The sequence below is a fragment of the Gadus chalcogrammus genome, chromosome 8 (assembly GCF_026213295.1).
Source record: "Gadus chalcogrammus isolate NIFS_2021 chromosome 8, NIFS_Gcha_1.0, whole genome shotgun sequence".
In the NCBI taxonomy this organism is placed as follows: domain Eukaryota; kingdom Metazoa; phylum Chordata; class Actinopteri; order Gadiformes; family Gadidae; genus Gadus; species Gadus chalcogrammus.
Window position 1 is genome coordinate 15,050,879 of NC_079419.1, and position 21,660 is coordinate 15,072,538.

The 21,660-nt window shown below is 40.0% G+C and overlaps 1 protein-coding gene across 1 annotated transcript in view; it reads right to left on the bottom strand.

Annotated features, from left to right (window-relative positions):
- Window positions 1–21,146, bottom strand: part of LOC130387883 (parathyroid hormone/parathyroid hormone-related peptide receptor-like) — a 36,053-nt gene extending 14,907 nt beyond the window's left edge. The window contains exon 1 of the mRNA XM_056597178.1: window positions 19,986–21,146. Within this exon, the coding sequence (XP_056453153.1) occupies window positions 19,986–20,054 (69 nt within the window). The 5' untranslated portion in view covers window positions 20,055–21,146. The remainder of the gene's footprint in view (window positions 1–19,985) is intronic.
- Window positions 21,147–21,660: the final 514 nt, after the last annotated feature.

The window sequence follows — 21,660 nt, forward strand, 5'->3', positions numbered from 1 at the left end:
ATGACTTTGGCCAACTTACTGTTTTCTCTGAGGTCACCTTCAGTTGGGACATGTATGAGTGTATTGGAAATGACAACAGTCATCCTGGGTATTGGAGCACATAAATATAGTGAGCAAAGTGTGGGAGTGAAAAAAATAAAGCTCAGGCAGCTCGCAAATCATTTGGATGTAGTATTGGGCTCATGTTTTTTATTATGTATGTTTTACTGAAGTAAATCAGTATTATATTGTACTTACAACTCCCAGTACCGGGAAACTCTATACATTTAGCATTTGAATATCATTAGAGCAGTTGCTCATACACAGAAACGACTGCATGAAAAGAGAAAACCCTCTCTTTCTTGAATATAGATGTATCCATGATAAACCAGTGACACTTTGAATACTAAAGAAACATTTAGATTAAACGTAGAATTTGTTCAAGGTAGAACTCAAAATGTATCACCTTCAAGTTATTAGTCATATATACCTGCGGTAAGTTGCCATCTACCTAAAATGCAAATGGACAGCCGTTGAAAATAATCAAATACCAAATCCTGGTATAAATGGAAAAGGTGGAAAAGTGGGGATATTCAAAAAAAATATTTTGTCAGCATACAGTGTTTTATGTCCAGAATTTTCCCATGAAAACCCTAAATAGGAAATAAAGGAATCAGAAGACAGTATGTGTTTGCTTGGGCCTTGCGACTTAAGGCTCACCTACGTGCATAAACTGTTTTATACAAAACAATGATCACAAACAAACTGTTTGCTGTTGCCCCTTATCAATCGGGTACCAGTGCCAATTAATTAGCAGGAACATAACCCCTGGTGGAAATTAATGCTTAAAAGAAACTGATTCGCGTCTTGTGGGTCTTCCTAATTTGAGGATGCTAATTTAGCTAATAAGACACTCGAATCATCAAATTGCACATGCAGGCGATGTGGAAAAGGCGTTAAGCTCAACTTGTTATTACATTCAAATTTTTTTAGCCACTGCCATCTGGCCCAGATTAACCGGTTCTTAACAGTAATTTCCAGACAGATTCCGCCTAGATTTCATATGCAGTCTAGTATATATGTATATAGGCCTATATATGTTCCTATATGATTTGGAATGAGACCATACCTAAGTTTCAGAATGTTCAAATTTTACAGTTTATCTTTTTATAAAAATACACATTGTTGATAACACAAGGATATATTTTCTTACTTCAAATTTAAACCGTAAATACCAAGCTCTCGTAGAGGTTTGTGTGCTTAAAACCACAATATCTCGATCCATCAATATTTTTTTTTCACATTCAGGCTTGAAATAAGGATGTCCATTTTGAGAGCTGAATGGAGTTACAGAATGAGACATTTTGGGCTTCACACTGTAAACAACCACAGAGGAACAACCTCGGACCACAGTGGAACAGGGATAGATACAACCTGTTTACTGTGCTAACCATGCCAATACAGGATATTCATCTGAGACCTCCCCAGGACGCTTTTTATACCTGAAGCACACGTTTTAGACAAGTATTTGTGTGTCAGATGACAGGCTGTTGTTAAAGAGAGAAGTATAAAGAGTACATTTCACTTTGAATGTACTGTGTGTGTGCGTCAGTCTTGTGCAAACCAAGTAGAATATTGCATAAATATATTGCACAAATAGGTTGAATATTTTGTTCCCCCCTTTAGGAATATGAAATAAACACTTAAATGTCTACTAGTAGAGAATACAGTCCTCCCTAGAAGAACAGAGCCCTGCCATTTTTAGTAGGCAGATTTATTCAGCTAAAAACTTACTCTAAACAAATATGTTCATAACTCTGTTCTGCTAGTCCACTAGTGAGGACTGTATTCCCTTCTGGTAGACAGTAACATGTCCACTAACATTTAAATGCTGATCTAATAAGAGATGAAAAGGTAAATATGTATTTGGAAAGTTGGAAATACAGCCATTTCTCACATGTACCAAGTCCACCAAGCATAAGCACTCTGATAATTAGTAAAAGAAAGACAGGTTTATTTTTTCTTCTCATCTAACAGAAACGAACAGGGAATTTTAAAAAGATACCAAAAAAATTATAATTTTCCATTTTTAATAAGGAAAATCATGGTAAATAACTGTGTCTAGTGATTATTCCAGAAATCTATTCCTCCTGCCCTGGCTTGTGGCCAAACCACCAGAGCAAACACAACTCTCACAGGGCGAAACATAGACATTCTTATTTACAGCATTTCATTTTCAATACAGTATTCCTTTTGTTTAATACTTTTGAGTGTGTGCCAGTGTGTAAATTAGAAAAATACACACCATATAAATATGTGTGTTTTCATCACTGGGCCGTGGAATACAAACTGCAGTTGAAAAAACCACAGGTTTCTGTTTGTCTATCAGTTAATGACTTAAACTGAAACTCTCTTCAAGGATATATGAAGACCAATATGGAGCTTACTGTATCTAGGCTGCTGTGTCAAGGTAACGATAAACCCCTTGGAATATAAAGTTAGAACTTAACTTAAGAAATAAACGGATATGACTCGTGTTTCCCCCATCCCTGAGACCACAGTAGCAGACGCTGTATATACGCCTCTCTCTGATGACGAGGTAGCCAATGCTACGCTAACAATCATTTTCACATCTTTTTTTATTTCACACTTCTATATTTATACTGTATAGATATCACACTTTTTTCTACTTCTACATGCCCCCTACTTTCCCACCCTGCGTAGGCTGCAGTCAAAAAAGAGATATAATATTTTCTATTCAGTGCATTTAAAAACATTGTGATCGAATTCAAAATGTCTGTGCGTATCGTCAAATGACATGCACTCACTATTTTAAATTCTTAAATAAATAAACTGAAATGTGGCCTGCTTAAAATAAAAAGGCAAATCTGAGTTGGGGGACATAATTTGGACCGTTTCCTACAAACAGTCCTAATTATAGACAGCATGATTTTTGTGGTGGACCAGATCACTTTCTGAAACAATGCCGTGTATCGAAGTGGAGAAGACACAAAGTCAAGGCCTCATCATTTTACTTTAGCATGCTCAAATGTACCATGTACCAATCACAAATGATGTTCATTGTTTTTTCACTGATATTTGATATACTCCTTGTTGCTACACATTTGATTGCCATAGTTATGAATAATTAAGTGATTACCGGAGGAAAAAGGAGACATGTATGAAAGACTAGACAACCACAAAACATTATACTCGCAGTCAAAGTGACCAAATACGCAGAACAGACAATTGCTTGAGGCCCCGGGCAAGAGAACCTATAATTCAGTGGACCCACAGGGTCGAGTCATCTCAAAGCCAATGCATCTCAAATTCAGGGAAGGCCTCTCTTTTATGGCCTCTTGTCCGTTTTAGGAGAACAGAGGCGAAACCATAGCACTGCAACTAAGATACTTGTTAGTGACTAGTTTGTTTCATATCACATCCCTACAACCAAATAGTTGCTTATTGGACTAATCATCGATATCAGAGGAGCACTACATAACATGTTGTTAGAATCAAAGTAGAAAAAAAGTTATTAAAAAGTAAAGCTGCACTATGTACACTTTTCCATTAGCAGCCTCTAGTGGCTTGCATGGTTGCTGCAGCTATAGTTATATCATTATCCGATGAGAGTGGCTGTCATCTTGACTCAATGATGGGCGAGTTTTATTATTTGGAAACGTTCTATTTCAGATATTTTTTTATTGGAGTAAATAGCTGCAATATAAAAGTACCTTAGTGCAGCTTTAAATATTGCAATGTTCAAAATTGAGATAGCAAATTATGAGTTGTTTGCTCAGTTTGCTATCTAAACTTGGAACAAACTATAGCCGATTGGTTGAAGAATAATAATCAAATAGTATTCAACCCCATTATTGTATTTCACAGGCTGAATACGAATGTCCATGCTGAGTACGAATAATTTCAAACGTCTCATTCAATCTTTAATCCAATATTTTGCAAAATGGGCCTGTGGTTACTTAATCTGAGTTTAAGGTTGCACAATGGCAGTAAAAGAGAGGGGAGGAAAGTTGAAAATTGCCTCAGATTTCCCCACAAGCATTTAGCATATCAATAGGATTTAGGTGAAATTCCTTAATATACAATACAATGTATCTAAACGTTTTGCGCCTCAGGGAATAGTTTACTAGAAAAACATGGGTCATTAAGGGATAAGCAAGTCTCAAAGTACTATATTACTACCTCCACCAGAAGGAAAGGGGGGAAGACTATGTGTGTGTGTGTGTTTTTGACGCACAAATTCTATGACGTAGTTAGTGTTTTGACATGATGTGTATATCCACATTAAAACGCCTGATCATGACCTTGCTAGTGTTTTCATTGGAGCCATACATCTCATTCATTTTCTCGATCACTTACGCATCATCGGATATAAAGCTCCTCTTGTTAGTTGATCCATTGCTGCTGTGTGCATATCTACGATTCTCGGGTAAACGCCGACATAAAGTGAGACTTTCCTTTCCAGATCACACCTCATCACATGGATGATAAATAATATACCGATAATATTGACTCTGGTCTCTGTAAGCGCCTCTATTATGGGAGTACAGATGTGTGTTTGTTTTATGTACTTGTTTTGGTCATTTGCCATTCTTTGCACCATAAACCAACATTGACTTCCTTGTCGTTGGCACGTTATCAAAATTGGGATCCCATGGGCTTCTCAGACTTTCCTCAGCGTTTTTATTTTAAAAGTAGGGGGATCTAGAAAATTATAACTTTGCTGAATCTCGTTTTTAATGGCCTGTCCACTATTTGGAAAAAAAAACATGAATATGTTACTTTTGACATATTGCACCACATGAATGTTTTAGCGGATGAGGTTCCTGGATATTATAAACTCTATGAGTCAGTGCCACTCCTTTTCAACTGTGCAATTTGCATTTGACGATAAAAACCACAAACCACTAGACTTGGTTGTCCTTTGGAAATACTCGCAGACCACATTCTGACTTAAAGCAGCATTCAGTTCCTAATTATACCCTCTGTTCATAAGGGTAAAGAACAGCACTTTTGTCCTTGATGGAAACATTGTGTGATCCATCAGAACGAGTGTGTGTATATCGCAGGGGCCTCAACCGGTTACACTGTTGCTCTCACTAATTGAGGATTGAGCACTTTTCCTACCACCAAGTTATATAAATTATTTACCAAAGCAATGCAGGGCAACAGATTCATTTTACACCCAACGTTTAGTAACTACTAGTGGTCGTTTATACAACGTAACACCCGTTTCCATTGTTTGTCGTGATGTATCAGTAACACACATGTATTGTATAACATCTTAATGGATCTAACACAAATGCTTACATTCATAAACAGACTATTTTGCATGACACTGGGTTACATTTAAGTGTATTGCATAGACCACTAACCCTTGACAAAGGGAGTGGTCTTTTAATGGATACATCAAGATAATCTAGATTATGGATTAAAAATGTATGTTCCAGACAGTGAGAGCTATCTATTTTAGGAGACACCAGCTTGTGGCTTTATATCATAGTGATGATACATAAGATTGTAGCACAGAGTGGTCCTCTAAATAGCAGTGGACAACCACAAACTCTCCACTTCCTGATGTAATGCCTTCTCAGTCTGTTCTCCACACAAACATGATTTAAACATGTTGATGTTGAAGTTTTTAACACATAGACCAGCCCTTTGATTGGTAGTCAAGAATTGCAGATCCTCTGTATTCCCAATTGCATTGGACCTTCTTGAGGTGGGTAATGTTATGACTGTCTTGTTTCTGTCTAAAGTATTAATACTGTGACAATTTCATCACCTCCATCATATCTCTGCAGATCGCCGTGACCTCCTCCTGGAAAATATGCCTCCCACATTTAAGGTCTACTAACCACCTGCTGCCCTAAAAACTACAATATTTAGGGCAGCAGGTGGTTATTTAATTGGTTTCTGAGCCCATGCAGAACCAAACCATGGTTGTGTGTTCCTATCCGAAGGTTTGGCAGCTTTTTATAAATGTTTTCCAGGAATGAGGTACAGCTTTAACATGCTGTTTGTACATTAACTGGTTATCTCCTGTAGCTGTTGTTATCTTTGGCTACTTAAGCCTCCTTGTAGCCAGGGCTTACCCACCAGCAGCGGTCACACCTGACCATATTAAACTTCCATAAGCCAAACCCCTGAGTTTATTCCATCACGTCTGGGTGGGCTTCCCAAGATACTGCCTCTGTTAGCAGTTTAACTGTGCTGGTGTATTATCATAAAGGTTACAGCATTTAGTGTGTATGCAGCAGCACTATGAGCAGGTATAAATGATAAACAACACTTGGATATGTCAAATAGGTCATTTGACATTGTCCATTGCCAAATAGCGTTAAAGGGCAACTCAGCGCTACAACCTTAAAAACAGTTCAACGCCTCAACAAATGCTTGTCATTGCAAATAGCTGTTTCGGATTAACTCAGTAAGTCACGTGTTTCTTGCACTTCCTATTCATTCAAGAAGGTAACAAAAGGCAACACCAGGCCACAAAGACCTCCATGTCTCTCCTGTGGCAACCTGAGCATAATTTAGGCTATAGTCATCAATTCATAACCTTGACTTTTTACAGTACAATGAAAGTTATTCAATGTTTTTTTGTAAGAAATACAGGGTCAAACTACAGCAAGCATAGTGCTAGAGGTATTTTAGCACTTCAGGTATGTTGAGCAGCTTAATAAGGTACGGTGAAACACGGTCACATGCATGTACCCAAACGCTCCCTTCCCCACTGTCCACCAAGGGCACTGAGGCCTGCAGAGACAGAGGCACCGCTTGTTTGAGTCCCTTAATTGCTACTGCTTTCCTATAGAACATCTCTAAATCAGAGAATAATCAGGCATCATTTAATCATCTGAGGTGTCTCTCATTGTCGGCAAACATCCTCCCTCTTGATTTGGCTATTAATGAGCCAGCTGGTCTTGAATCCTGCCAGGTGTTAGAGGTTAATTAATTAGAGGGAAGAGGACCATTGTAAATTAGGGCTCGGTGATGCGAGGACACTTTAAGTATACTCAGTAGAGGTTAGCCTGGCATGGCAAGATCAAACTAAAATGCAAATGCCCTGGTAAAGCATGTGTTGTTGTGTAATAGGATGTAATAGGATAAAACACACTGATATAAATTAGAAACACATTGTCGTTGTATACATACTTAATATTTAATACTCTTAAGACTTCTCGAACTGAAATACAAACATCACACAAACCCAGTGAAAGACATTTGCAAATGAGCCAAAATGACTATTATTATTATTATGACGTGTGATATAACCGTGAAACATATCTCTGGGGGCATTCAATGTGTAAACTGGCGCCAATTTCTGTTAGTATGAGGGCAACAGCCTCTCCAGCCCAGTGGACGATAACATCCTAAAGTGGCCTTGTGCAGTACTTTAGAGCTTATTGAGGGCTCTTCTTGACAGCTATTTTTGATCTACCATTAGCCTCAAGGGATCTCAGTGCAACGTAATGCCAAATAAAATCACCTCGATGCCCTGTGAACACCACGCTTTATCTTTACACGTCATTCTGCTCCCCTGAAATAATAAAACATTTATTGTATTGCTTACTTGGTGTAGTGGCATATCTATCCCATTACGCAGATCTTTCTGCAGTCCATGGCTGAGCCTGTTGCTTTAGATGGTAGACTGGCCACAATGAAAACCTCGCCTGGAAGGGATTTTCTTCTTGTATATATCCAGGTTTAAACTTTACCCTAACTTAAAAACAAGATCGGGAAGGATTTGCTGAAGCACACATATAAATTCCAGCAAGTACCTGCAATATGTGTTATTCTATTTTGTCATTATTGTCGTTTTTTCGATGCCGTGTAGTCTGAAAGCATTTACAGACGTTTATGCATTAACTGTTAGAACTATTATATGTTCTTGTATCTCTTTACAAGATTATTGCAGTCTTTATTTCTGGCGTTAAAGATCCCATGCCATTCTATTTTATGATGCTTTAATATAGGTATTAGTGGGCCACAAACACAGTATTCAAAGACGTCCCCGAAATTCAGCTGTGGTGCAGAGTTACAGTCACTCCGAAACAGTCGCACATTGAGCTTCCCCCAAACGCGCTATTTCGGTGGGCGTGTCAAGGCAGGTCAAGGAGGGGGGTGGGGGTGTGGCCCTGAGCAGCTTGTAGCCACTACCATGCGCTCTGTATACGGTGGGCGTGTCAAGGCAGGTCAAGGAGGGGGGTGGGGGTGTGGCCCTGAGCAGCTTGTAGCCACTGACAGTACCATGCGCTCTGTTTACGGTGGATGTATCGCAATGGCTCGTAGAAACCCATATTATACATAGATATCTATATCATATAATATATAATATTATCACCTGGCCCTGAGCAGCTTGTAGCCACGGTACCATGCGCTCTGTTTACGGTGGATGTATCGCAATGGCTCTTAGAAACCCATATTATACATAGATATCTATATCATATAATATATAATATATATTATCACGGCCAAAAGCTGTGTGAGCCTCCAGACGATAGGTTATTATGAATCTCAAACGACCGCGTCTACTTCAGATTGATGTGGAAGTGGAAGAACCAGAGACGTCGGAGAACCCGACGAAGTCCTTTGTGATTCATTATATCGTCTGGACGCGCACACAGCTTTTGGCCGTGATGTATTATTTGATATAGATATCTATGTATTATATGATATTATTTAGATATAGAGAAGAGCTCCAGGTCTGTAACGCAAGTGTTGTACACTTCCTTGTTATTTGGATAACCGTTCTGCTGTTGGTGTTATGGCATAACACGTCGGACTCTCGTCTCTGGTATTTCTACAACGAGACTCGTATTGGGGGTTATCTCAGCCATGGTTGAGAATGAATTGGGGGAAAGGAACTTTGGCTTTGACTCCCTGAAGTAGGCTACATGAACCACGAAATGGAGGAGAAAGGGATTGTTGGCCGCGATTGTATCCCGCTTGAGCCCTGCTTCCCGCCGCCTCGGCAGCGGTCAGCGCTAATCACCGCATCCTGAAGCCGAGGCGGTGGTCCATAGGCTCCGGCGGGAGACGACTAGGGATGCACCGATCCGCTTTTTTCACCTCCGATACCGATACCGATATCTGAGGTTTAGTATCGGCCGATGCCGATCCGATACCGATATAGAAAAACAGCGCGAAATTATGGCTACAAACTAAGTTTCATTGAGGGGAAAAGACTGGGATCATGAGACTTGAATTTTTTGAGGTGCTTTATAAGGTTTGTGGTATTAAAGCTAGAAGGTTTAGTACCACCCCTCGGGACATTTACTTTGCATATGTTGCATGTAGCCGTGGAGCTTGCTGGCTTAGGTAAAGTGAAATAGCTCCAGATAGCAGATCCTTTTGCTTGCTCCATTTTGCAATCACTGTAGGCTCCGCACGGCGTGTTGCTTGTTTATGACGTCACTCACAGCGCACAGCATAGAAACTGAATAGATCAGCCAATAGATAGATAGATACACTTTTATTAATCCCGTGAGAACATTTTCGTGGGAAATTCAATAATCAAAGCAGCAAGGTAGTAGGAATAGGATTCAAGTATGTACATAAACGTTAAAAAAAAAAAAAAAAAAAAAAAATTTTTTTTTTTTTTAAATATGGATCGGCCCATTTGTCACCGATACCCGATCTAGAAATTTCTTCAATATCGGTACCGATACCGATACAAATATCGGATCGGTGCATCCCTAGAGACGACCGCGGTCAACAATCCCTTTCTCCTCCATGTCGTGGTTCATGACTTCAGGGAGTCAAAGCCAAAGTTCCTTTCCCCCAATTCATTCTCAACCATGGCTGAGATAACCCCCACTACGGGTCTAGTTGTAGAAATACCATAGACGAGAGTCCGACGTGCGCCATCACACCAACAGCAGAACGGTTATCCAAATAACAAGGAAGTGTACAACACTTGCGTTACAGTCCTGGAGCTCTATATCTAAATAATATCATATAATACATAGATATCTATATCAAATAATACATATTATCACGGCCAAAAGCTGTGTGCACGTCCAGACGATATAATGAATCACAAAGGACTTCGTCGGGTTCTCCGACGTCTCTGGTTCTTCCACTTCCACATCAATCTGTAGTAGACAGAACCGCGCGCTGCCTGCTGCCTGCTGCCTGCTGCCTGCTGCCGGCGCAAGGCACCACCGCCCGGCTGCCCGCTGCCGGGTGGTGGTGCTTCGCGGCGGTGGTGCCTCGCGCCGCGGCAACCGGCGGCAGGCAGCATGTCGCAGTTCATGTACTTCGATGTCGTTCTGCCATTGCATTCAAAATTCTGTAACTCGCCTGTTACTACGAACTAAGCAACTACCATACACGTATTAGCATTTAGCACTAGCTCAATCACGACTCCTTCAGAATTCTTGTGGGTGGTTACGAACCAACCAAGTGGGCAGGGCCATGAATAATAGTTTGACAACGCTACGTCACAGTGTCACCTTATCCAGATCGGCTAATTTCTTCTGCCTTTTTCCTTTCATTGCCTATTGCATTCAGCAGACAAACTGCATAGATTTCAAACTTACCACAGCTCACAAACTTATTCAGGCCTATGTTATTTAACAAACAACAAGAAAAATGTGATTTTAATGGCATGGGCTCTTTAAGAAAAAATGAAAAATGTTCTCCATTGTTATATTTCAGCTGCCAAGCTTGCAACTAAAAGGAGAAAATAAGATGACAAAAGCACATGACACTTATTTTGGCTTCTCTGCATAACGTGAGAGCTATTACCTATTACATATGTTTTTGAAAAATACTTTTTGAATATGATGATTACTTGGAAGACTCTTTATGGCTTTCCAATGGCAGTTCAATGTTAGGGTTTTTTCTTATTTAATCAGCATTTCATTCATAAATCGTGAGACACGGTATTTCAGTGCAGGTAGCTCTGCAGAATCAGTGACGGGTAATGCTATTACTTGATTGTGTGCTTGTTGTTGAATATTTTTTTCTAAATAAATATACTGCACTTTCTTTGCAGTGTGCTCATGTTGAAGCCTAAATCACGGTCTGCTGCCCGCATAGTGGTATGTGTTAACCTTGCAACAAACAATGGAAACGGGTTCTTTGTAAGACAAAGCGCTGTAAAATACAGTGGTTAGTCCACTTCCCCCAAAATATGTGTTGGGCCATCGACTGTATAAAATAGGTCTTGTCTGTACACCGTAACTGACAGAGCTGTGGCTGGAAAGATGTCATTATAATGACAGAAATATGTATCTCAATATGAGAAAAGGATATGACAGAGATTTCCAGTTAATGAGAAAAATGTATCACTATGACGTTTATCCCTTTTTGCAGTGTTCTATTAATGTGCAACTTGAACAATTAAATACCCAAAACCTGAAAACTAAAGCCATGCTTTCATCCTGAAACCCCCCGACTGTTTTATTATTAACTAAGTACTGTTCATCAAAAGTAATTTCCCTTGTGTACTTGGTATAGGGTGCATGGTGCTAAACAAACTTCAAGCTGTTTTTTTCTTAACATCTCTTTTTTTTAGCCTTGCCGAAAGCCTTATTTTGTATTGATCCTTTGAAGTAGGGGTTGAAAGGGATTTGAAATGGCTTCGAAATTGCTGAACCACAAAATTGAGAGTTAGAAAGAGTTCTATACTTCGCAGATTTATTTTGCCTTAAAGAGCAAGTCAACACGCTGTTTCAGCTGGAACAAACTCTCCACCCAATGCAAAAATTTTATTGGCGGGAGAGTCCTGGGAAGTTCTGGGAAGGGTTGGCGTTATGACCCAAGGCAACTTTGTGATACTTTTTAGTACCGTCGTTGGGAATGAGTGTTATACTGAGTGACGTTGCATATGAAATGCGCCACACACTGTGGCATTATGGTGAGAAGCTCAACCCTCAAAACCGACACTCATTCCTAAAAAAGTTTCAGGATTACTTCAGCTGTATGGAAGTGGAAGTGATAACAGATGTGGTGACATATTAAATCAAAAAAGATATGGTCACCATTTACGCAGTAAAATAAAATGGGTTCATTATGATTTTGAAAACAATGGATCATATACTTTGGTCCAAGGAATCAGGGTCTAAATCATTTGAGACAATTATTATTTAAAAATATATACAAATATACAAAATACATACACAAATCGCCAAGCCCCACAATGAAGTGTTAATAAATCAACAACCTTGCAGCCACCCATAGCGTTTCAGTGCTCTGCTGATGAATAGCATCCAGCTAAGGAAGTCAACCTTGTTATCTCAATTTGCATTGGCTTCGATCCGGCCTGATCTGCACTGAGAGGAATTCATACTCTTTGCTGGAAAATCGGAAAGCTGTGAACTGAACACGTACAAACCACTAAAGCCCCAGAGGTTTGCAATGAAGCTCATAGAGGAACCTTTTTAAAGTGCACTCCCGTCTCAGCCATAACCCCAGCGAGCCAGCGAGATCTCCACTGAAAAAATGGACCTGCATCCCTTAAATCACCTAAACGCCTGTCCGGATATGTGGAGCTGCGAGGCTGATCTCAGCTATAGAGAGCCTTCATTTTCTCTTCCCAAAGGATTTCTGTCTATCCATAAAGACATAAAGATAAAGATACTTTCAATTTACTGCATTGTCAGATAAGGCAAAGAAATGCAGACCTTCAGTTTGTCCTGTGTATAAACCTCAAACCCTTCTGCAACAGTGGAGAGGGGCGGGGGCAGGAGTGGCTTCTGTCAATGGGCAAAGCAAGCTCCCTGGCTGAGAATTTTTACACGTCAACGCTATTGAGGTAATATGGGATTCCAGGGATTTTGCCCACAAGGAATGCAGTGCCAACGCGTTCATTCAGCTGGTAAGTGGTGAAAAAAGGATGGATTGAGCAGGACAAGACCATAGTCAGGGCAATCAAAATAATCCCAGTGTCCTTCCCTTGTCTTAATTGTTATAGTGCTTCTGTCAAACGTAGGCTTTCTTCAATTCCAGATCTGAAAAAGATAAGTTATTACAAATAGAAGATACACATAGCTCATTTGTGGATCTTGGTCTGAAGTGTTTGCCTCGTAACTTAAAATATCACTCTTTTCATTTCTAATGCGAGTCAACAAGAACAGCAATGGCCCCACATTTGTGGTTGTATCGGGGACGGAGTTCTGCTTTAACGTAGTAAAACCAGTAAACCAGTAATATTGCAGTCTTGGCCCATTATTATTATGACAGAACACATTCTGTCAAAGTTTATGTTCTGAAGAAGCCTGCTGCCAAAAAGTATTATTATTAATAGGTACAAATGAGCAGGCAAAGTAGATTATTCTTGAGTGAGTAATGTCCAAATGAGCAATATATTCACAATTAAAAAGCTAATTACGTTATGGTAAATTATATCCTTTTTATTATTTTTCCATTTGATCCCATCCTCTTCAAACATGTATGTTTTATTTTTTCCCCGTCTGTATGTTCATTAGCTTTTTCTTCAGCAGAAGATGCACAGCAAGCTAAGGAGGGTTTTCCACAGCAGAGACAATGATATCATTCAGACATTTGGCGTCCATGGGCTAATGTCTTCAGTGAGGTGTTAAAGTGGCATTGAGTTACTCACACTCTAGCATTCTTCAAGTGGAAAAGGGAAAAAATGGAGGAGGTCATGGGAAGTCAAGAAAACAAGCCTTTTCCTGAGTCAAACACAGCCATGGTCTAGCCTTAGCATGGCAATGAAACCCAACACTCTGCTATCAACATATACAAGCTACCGGACTTGCTCAAGAGCCATCTCAGGGCCCAGCACTGCCACTAAACGCAGCAGATTGTGTTATATAACAGGAAGAAAGAAAAAGATAAAGACAAAAAACTTTAAATAAATATTTTCTTTACAAAAATTAGACATAAATATTTGTCTAAATTAATAAAAAATCCACTCAACTCAAATAAATGTAAAATTACCAAAGCGTGTGCCAGTGCTTAATAAAATAAAAAGTAAAGGGCAATGTAGTGTTGTAGGATGTTTATCACAAAATAAGGTCAAGCAACCAATGATGACAGCCGGTATGGGGCTTTATACAGGTAAGTGACCGTACCCCATGCTTTTTTAAAGTTCAAAGCATGGGGTATGGTCATTTATTTACAGTCATGGTTTGTTGTAACTCTGCCAACCACATGGAAAGCATGGCATATTAAATTGGGTGGATCCCATGTCCATTCTTGTAGGCTTGATGGAATACTCCCTCATGAATTCTCATGCTGCGAACCCTCCTTTCTATTTCCATTCATCAGTGGGTGACAAGAACTGAGAACTGTCATGCAAGACTTGTTCTTCAATACTCCACATGCATTTTGGTGTCCTTAAATGGCTGACAGAATGGATGTTGATTCCTATAGACAACTGTCAAAACCACTAGTAAGCCATAAGAAGCCCTGAAGTGTTCCCTTAATACTCTAACGCGACCGAACAATACCACAGAATGAGTGAATGAATACAGCTAAAGGGGATTCAAATGATGCTTCAAATCTTACAGTACAAAACTGAACAGAGCACAGAGCACAGAGAAAAACAACAAACAGAACTAACAAAAGTTAGTCCCTTGGCTGAGATTACTTCGGCATGGGTCAACGGGAGGTGAATTCCTTTGAACAACATTTCAGTTGTGTTTTGATCCTGTAACCATGGTAAACAATTATGCTTATTAGCAATCAGCGGTTAATTAATTGGCAGCCTTTCAAACTAAATGCATTAGAGGATAAAAGAGGATGAGATGGGTTTATATTTTTTCATTCAGGATCACCCGTGTCATGTAATGTAGGACGGACCACAGTTAATCCTGGTCTCCTCAAATGGCCTGGCGTTGACACAGGTCAGTGCTCTGATGTTAATGTGCCCAGTGCGACTCTCAAAAAGGCGCATTTGGAGTATTTATAACATAGCTTTTTCTTATCACACACACGGGCATGAATTATGGATTAGCGTTGGCTATCTCGTCTTATTCCCTGGCCTGCTCTTGTGTTACTCTTCGATTTGCCTGTCCCAAACAGGGTTGATAGTGTGCTGAGCCTGCCAATGTTTTCACTAAACAAGGAGAACTTCAATCACCCGGCCGGAGCCACAATAGGAGAAACGCAGTGAGTCGTTCAGGATACTGTTCGATACTGTCAAACAGCGACGCACGAGAAGAAATGTGTTCATCATATCCTGGGGGTAAACTTAATTATCTCATTATCACGTGAGGAGGTGAGTGTGAGAGCTTCACATCCCCAGGCCTGCACAGCCATTTATGTCTCTCCTACATCTCCATGGGTTGGTGATGTCACTGGAGAGTGACTGGACAACTACAGTGCTTTAGATTCAGTACTGTGGGAATGCCACACTCACACACTTCCCTCACTGGCTGCTCGTTATTCAGTCCTCAGCCCTGACCTGTACATCTATCTGACTAGGAAATCCACTTCATCCAACCAACTACTATAGCTTTAATAGCATTGCCGTACTAGTATTGTCTGTCTGGTGAACGGCAAAAACATCTTCCTGTGCGGTGCAATAGACTCCTATTATTGTCTTAAAGCATGAAACCATTCTCATTTTAAAACATACCATCACCTATAGAGACCTGAGGCAGATTTGACAGGTAATTCTCTGCATCACTTGAAAAGCTGCTTTAGGAAGGGCGTAGACGGTGGACTTAAGAATAGATTGTTTTAATCAAAGGTAAAGGTGGCTTTGGGACAACGACACTGAATCATTTTGATCCTGTGTTTTGGAGATTAGTGCTGGGAGTTCCCTGAGCCCTGGGTGCTGGCTAAATAGCAGTCCACTCTACACCTCTTTCTCATCCTCATTCAGAATTATAACTTTAGGTATCTCTCTCCATAGCAGAGCGTCACTTAACATTTAATAATTATAAGTAAAGGGTCTCTTCCGTACCTAAGCAAAGCAATACATTTTTCTATTTTTCTTTCTTCTTTCTTTTTATTTATTATACAGGAAAATATTAGAAATAACAAAGTTACAATATAAAACGGGCCTGTCTCAGTAAAATAGATGATTTCCAGCAGGTTCCTGTTCTGCAGCACATATAACATTTACATACAACACATAACAGGGGCATAGCACGTATAAGTCAGTGTTTGCAAGTGTATGTGTTGAGGAGTAACAATTTATATGCTTTTTTGAACTGTGTGATGGATTGTAAGGATGGATGGATTTTGTGAGCAGTAGTAAATCTGCAACCCTATTGCAGAATCGCAATAGTTTGCTGTTCTTGCTCCCCAATGGTGGAATGAGCTGTCCCTGACAACAGGGCTTCAGATACCCTACACGTCTGCTGTAACAGTCTGAGAACTCATCTGTTCAGAATTGATCTTGGCCAATGAAAAAAGACAATATAATATAATAAATATAAATATTAAAATAAATATAATAATAAAACTCTCATTTTTAAAACGTAGCACTTGATGCAGTTTGCTTATTATATCAATTGAATGTGCTTGCATTATTCTTGCAATCTCTGGGTTTAATCTTCATGGTTAAAGGGACTTATTGTAAGTCAAAAATTACATTACTATATACTATAAAATATATTCTTTAAACCCAGCATGAACTGAATTTTGTCCATGCAAACAACTGCCATCAATGCAACCATACATGATGAACCCACATTTGAATTAGGTCTGAGAGTACACTGCTATTACACTGTCGTAATTATCTTGGAATGATAACGCAAGCATTTATTGGCATCATTATAATTACAGGAGACAAATGCCATGCCCACAAAAAGTAGATCTGCCCGCATGTTGTGTATGATGTGTATGACAAAATATCAACGTCAAAGCAAAACATCCAGTGTCTGTGAAACCTTGCTGAATGTGAAAATGCTATTAAGGAAAAACCCTGAAACCTTATAATTAGGGGACCACATAAGAGAAACATACTAGTATTGGTCACACACAGTGTTTGCCCCAAGTTAATTTGATCGATTACTCTTAAAACCAAGGGACCATACAATTAATGCAAGCCACAATCAATACACCCACTGCACATCCATCCATTCTTTATCGACATACATAAAATAAATGGCAGAGTATTTATGGAATCACTATGAAAAGGTAATGCAATTCCAAATAACAAACTAGCTCCAGTAACAAAACACCTGGACCAGTACGCTACGGTACTGCAGGTGGTACACGGGATGTTATTCTTGATGGTTGAGGGCATACGGCCAATAATTAAATACAATGTCATTCAAAAAATATGGATTTATTTATGGGTTATGTTTTATTATTCATTAATCTTGACGTGTCGCACAAGCATAAAGGGGTACCGAAACGTCTTCATAAAAATTGACATTAGAGGTGAGACCCCACTGGCCTAGACCACACAGAATCACCCCTGGGATGGCTTACATTACCCAAATGGGAAAGCAATAAGCAACGGTTTCCTCTGTGTTTGGTATACGGCAGATAAGGAACCAGTGGAATATAGGAAGGAGCACAAGCAAGTGTATCAGTCATGCAAGTCACAGCTAACATTCTCAAGGGCTGCTAAATTTATGAGGAAATCAAGGGGAAAAATAAGAGATATGCAAAACGCAATCATGTTTTGTTTATGGGAATTCTAACTTTGATCATGGCATATAAGACGTGCGCGACACGTGTATATATATATATATATATATATATATAGAGCAAATCACCAATGACTTATCCTCTTGTATTCATACATGAGGGTTAGCATTAGGGTAAGATGCTTGTGGACACTGATGGTTAAGGGCATACGGCCTACATTTAAATACAATGTCATTCAAATTGTTAATGTGAATAAGCTGTTATGGATTTATTATTCATTATTAATTTAATAGTGTCACACAAGCATAACCATATCCACATGTTAATGATGGGTGGGGATCGGACTGAGATGTTGAAATGCAGCTGTGCCAGGGGAAGTGGGGTCACACGCTGCAATTTTGTGTTATTTCCATTAAAAAAATAAACTTGAAGAAAATGGCTTGCCCTATAATTTTCCAGCTTTGGAAGACAGTTAACTTGGTTTGTCCCAGGTCCAAGTCAATAAAACCTTAACCCATAGAACAGTTGTTTTTTTATAAAACATTCTGCCTGATTCTGTCAACACTCATTGAATATTCCTATGCTGGTTCTCGTATGTGTTTAAGATGAAAAGAGTAAAAATGTATAACAAAATAAACATATACTACAAATACTAACACCACTCATATCGTTAAGAGGAGGGTGATGATTAAGAAGATGATGATGATGATGATTATTATGATGATGATGCTGCTGATGAGAGAAGACAAAGTCTTAGAGCAAGATGAAGAAGAAAAAAGTGGGAGTAGCAGCAAAAACGTGTGAAGAATCAAGAATGAATACAGCATCCCGGTCCGTACAACCCTAGCTCCTCAAACTCTTGATCTAGAAGTACTACAGATACCACTATTTATTGACCTTACCTAGTGAGAGTGCAAACACACACACACACACACACACACACACACACACACACACACACACACACACACACACACACACACACACACACACACACACACACACACACACACACACACACACACACACACACACACACACACGGTAAACATGGTGCACGAATCACAAGTCCAAGAATGTACAAATTATAGGATATGCTAACCAACTTTCCTGAGCAGCCATATTCCATTAAATAAATGCCATAATAATAGAGAGCGGGACTTTGTTTAGTCAAGAATACCAAAAACAGCTCCAGGGAATTTGTCTGGGAATTGCTTATTTGTGAAACAATAGTGATAGATGTCACAATGCCGGCTATCAGTCAACCCCGAGAATTACCCACTAAAAAAACAAACACATAAACACATGTATTTATATTCATAGCAAACACCAATCTTGCGTGAGACTTTGACTTGAATACTTGAAGTATCGATGCAAAAGTTTCTTGTATGGTCGGGCCATGTACAGTGATGTCCTTTGTCGGCATTGTGTAAGGGTGTTGGGGACTGCTCAACTAAACAAACCAAACAATGAACTACTAAAAACAGATCAAGCGTATGAACAAACACAGCCTTCTACATGTGAATGTTGAATCGGCTATAAATACACAGCTAGGGCCATAATTGTTTTCCTCTGCCATCCAAACCAATGTGCCTATGAGCCTAGAGGTCCATTGCGGCACACTGATGGACCACATCATGGGGAAATGGCTCTGTACCTCAGAGCTTGGGCGCACCGCCTGTTGAATGCAGAGAGCCTGATCCAAAACACACACAACCATTGGGGCACTGCTCTCACTCTTTCTGGCTGCTCGAAAACCTCTGTGTGTGCAGAGCAGGAGCAGCCTTGTGGATGATGCTACTAATGTGACACACGGCGTGGATAAAATATTAATAAAGGTGAGAAGGAGGTGGGGCTCGGAAGATCCAACATGTTCACGTTTTGTTCACTTTGAATGATGAGGCTGCAGTGTGTGCGTGTGTGTGTGTGTGTGTGTGTGTGTGTGTGTGTGTGTGTGTGTGTGTGTGTGTGTGTGTGTGTGTGTGTGTGTGTTTTTGTGTGTTTTTGTGTGTTTCATGGGAAAGCATGCATTTACACACATCATAAGGCTAATTGTTTGGGTTATGTATAGTAATGCACTCTCTCCAGGGAACAAGAGGGGGACAGTAACAGTATAGTAGTACCTTAAGTTTCATTGATGATGCTGTGTGAATCACTCTAGAAGACCACAGGGTCAGAGTGTAAGCAAACTGGGACCATGCATAGACTATAGCTGTGGGGAGCCTGATTGCGATATCAATATTTGGCAATATAACAGATCTTCTTCATAGTATTCGTGTGTTGGCAGCAATACACACAGGACTTGAACATTGTACATAATAAACCTTGTGACCCCATGTACACAATCAATAATGCATGATAATAACATATTGACAATAATGCCCAGCATTAAGCAAATAATTGCATTTTCCACCCTTTCACCAACATTTTTTTTATCAATATGCCAGGACATTACTTACCAGACATATACTGCCGAGTAGTGAGATGAGCAGAAAGTCCAAATTGTGGAGCAGGAGATTGGATCCCATGCCTGACTTGAGGCTCTACTCTGAACTCCAACAGTCGATTCAGGGCTCAAAACAAACGGCGATGGTGGCGAGATCAAAACGAATGAATCTACTTAACTATCTTCAGACTGGCACGAGGCATGTCCCCTGCATCTGGCCTCTTGATGCCGATAGTGGCTTGTGAAATCATAACTCTATAATCTCTACTTTGGCCCTCAAATTTCCCCCCTCTAATCTATACCCTCAGATTGTGCTCACTCTATTTCTCTGCATCTGTCTCTTTTTTTCTTCTTCTGAAATTACATCCACATGTCAGAACTATTTATGTCGCTCTCGGTCTGCGGTGGGAAGTTCAAATGATTCTTTGTAGGGGGAAAAAACAGCGCTGTATTTTTAGGGCTTTTAAATTTCCCCTCGGTCTAACTTAAACACTTCAGTATGGAGCCTCGTTGTGTGCCATATCCCAGCCTTTAGCTCCGAAATGACTTTTTTTTGTCCAAATGTTGTGTCAATGCTGGGAAATAAAACGCCATCACTCCATCACGGATCGGAGACAGGAGTCCATACGGTTCATGTCCCCATCAGCGATGGGATGGACTATTTAGCAGCAAGTTGTTGAACAGAGTCTCATATGCTGCAGATAGTAACAAATAAGAAGTGGAAATGTGGAGAACACATAACACGTTGTTCTAGTAGAAACCTGAATGAATCAGAAACGTTGGGACTATGGCACTCTCAGTTCGTCCTGGTCAACTCAAGACATTTACTTTGCCCACGGCTCGCTTTGTGGTATCTCAGAGCATCGTGAAGTTAGCGTATTAAACAGCTTTTGGCAGGACAACAACAAAGTTTACACTTCGCTACACAACGTAGGCTATGAACCCTCCGAGTCACACTCACTGTTTATTCATACTGCTGAAGCTAACGCAGGGAGTCCGGAATACGGCCAGATTAGATTTAAGAATCACTACTTACTATTAAGGGTAGCCAAATATACCTTGAAGCACAAAAAAAAAGCTACTTCACAAACGAGTCCTATTCCTGTGCAGAGTTTATTGGAAGTTAACTTAAGTTAGTTGAGGAGAGAAAGCGTCTCCAGATGTGGACGGCAGCGGCTCGTGCTCCCTTCTGACCGCGCGGGTGGAAAAGGGGAGGAAGGAGACAGGTAGGGTGGAGCGTAGGGCTCCGATTGGTCTACACCCTCTTACGTTGGATTAAACCACGAGTCGAAATGACATATTTTCTCTCCCCCCCCCCCCCCCAAAACAAACTTTACATTAAAAATTTCGCAGGGGCTTTGCTTGCCAAACCTTTTTAACAACATGTCAGATTTGCATCTGGCTGGCACAAATGCGTAGGACAGAAGATCTCCAAACACAGCAGTCCTCTATTTGGTTGTCGCCATATTCTTACGAATGCATGCTTTAAAATAATGCTGGAAACATTTAAAATCGGTATAATGCACCGACTAAGGCAATAACTGATCGATGTATCCGTTTTCTCCTTAGACTATGGCAAAACTAAGATAATTACATTAAACAAGTTGAAACTCCACCTTTTCAAAGGAATATATTGAAAAAAGTAACTCAAGGCAAGGCAAGGCAAGGCAACTTTATTTATATAGCAC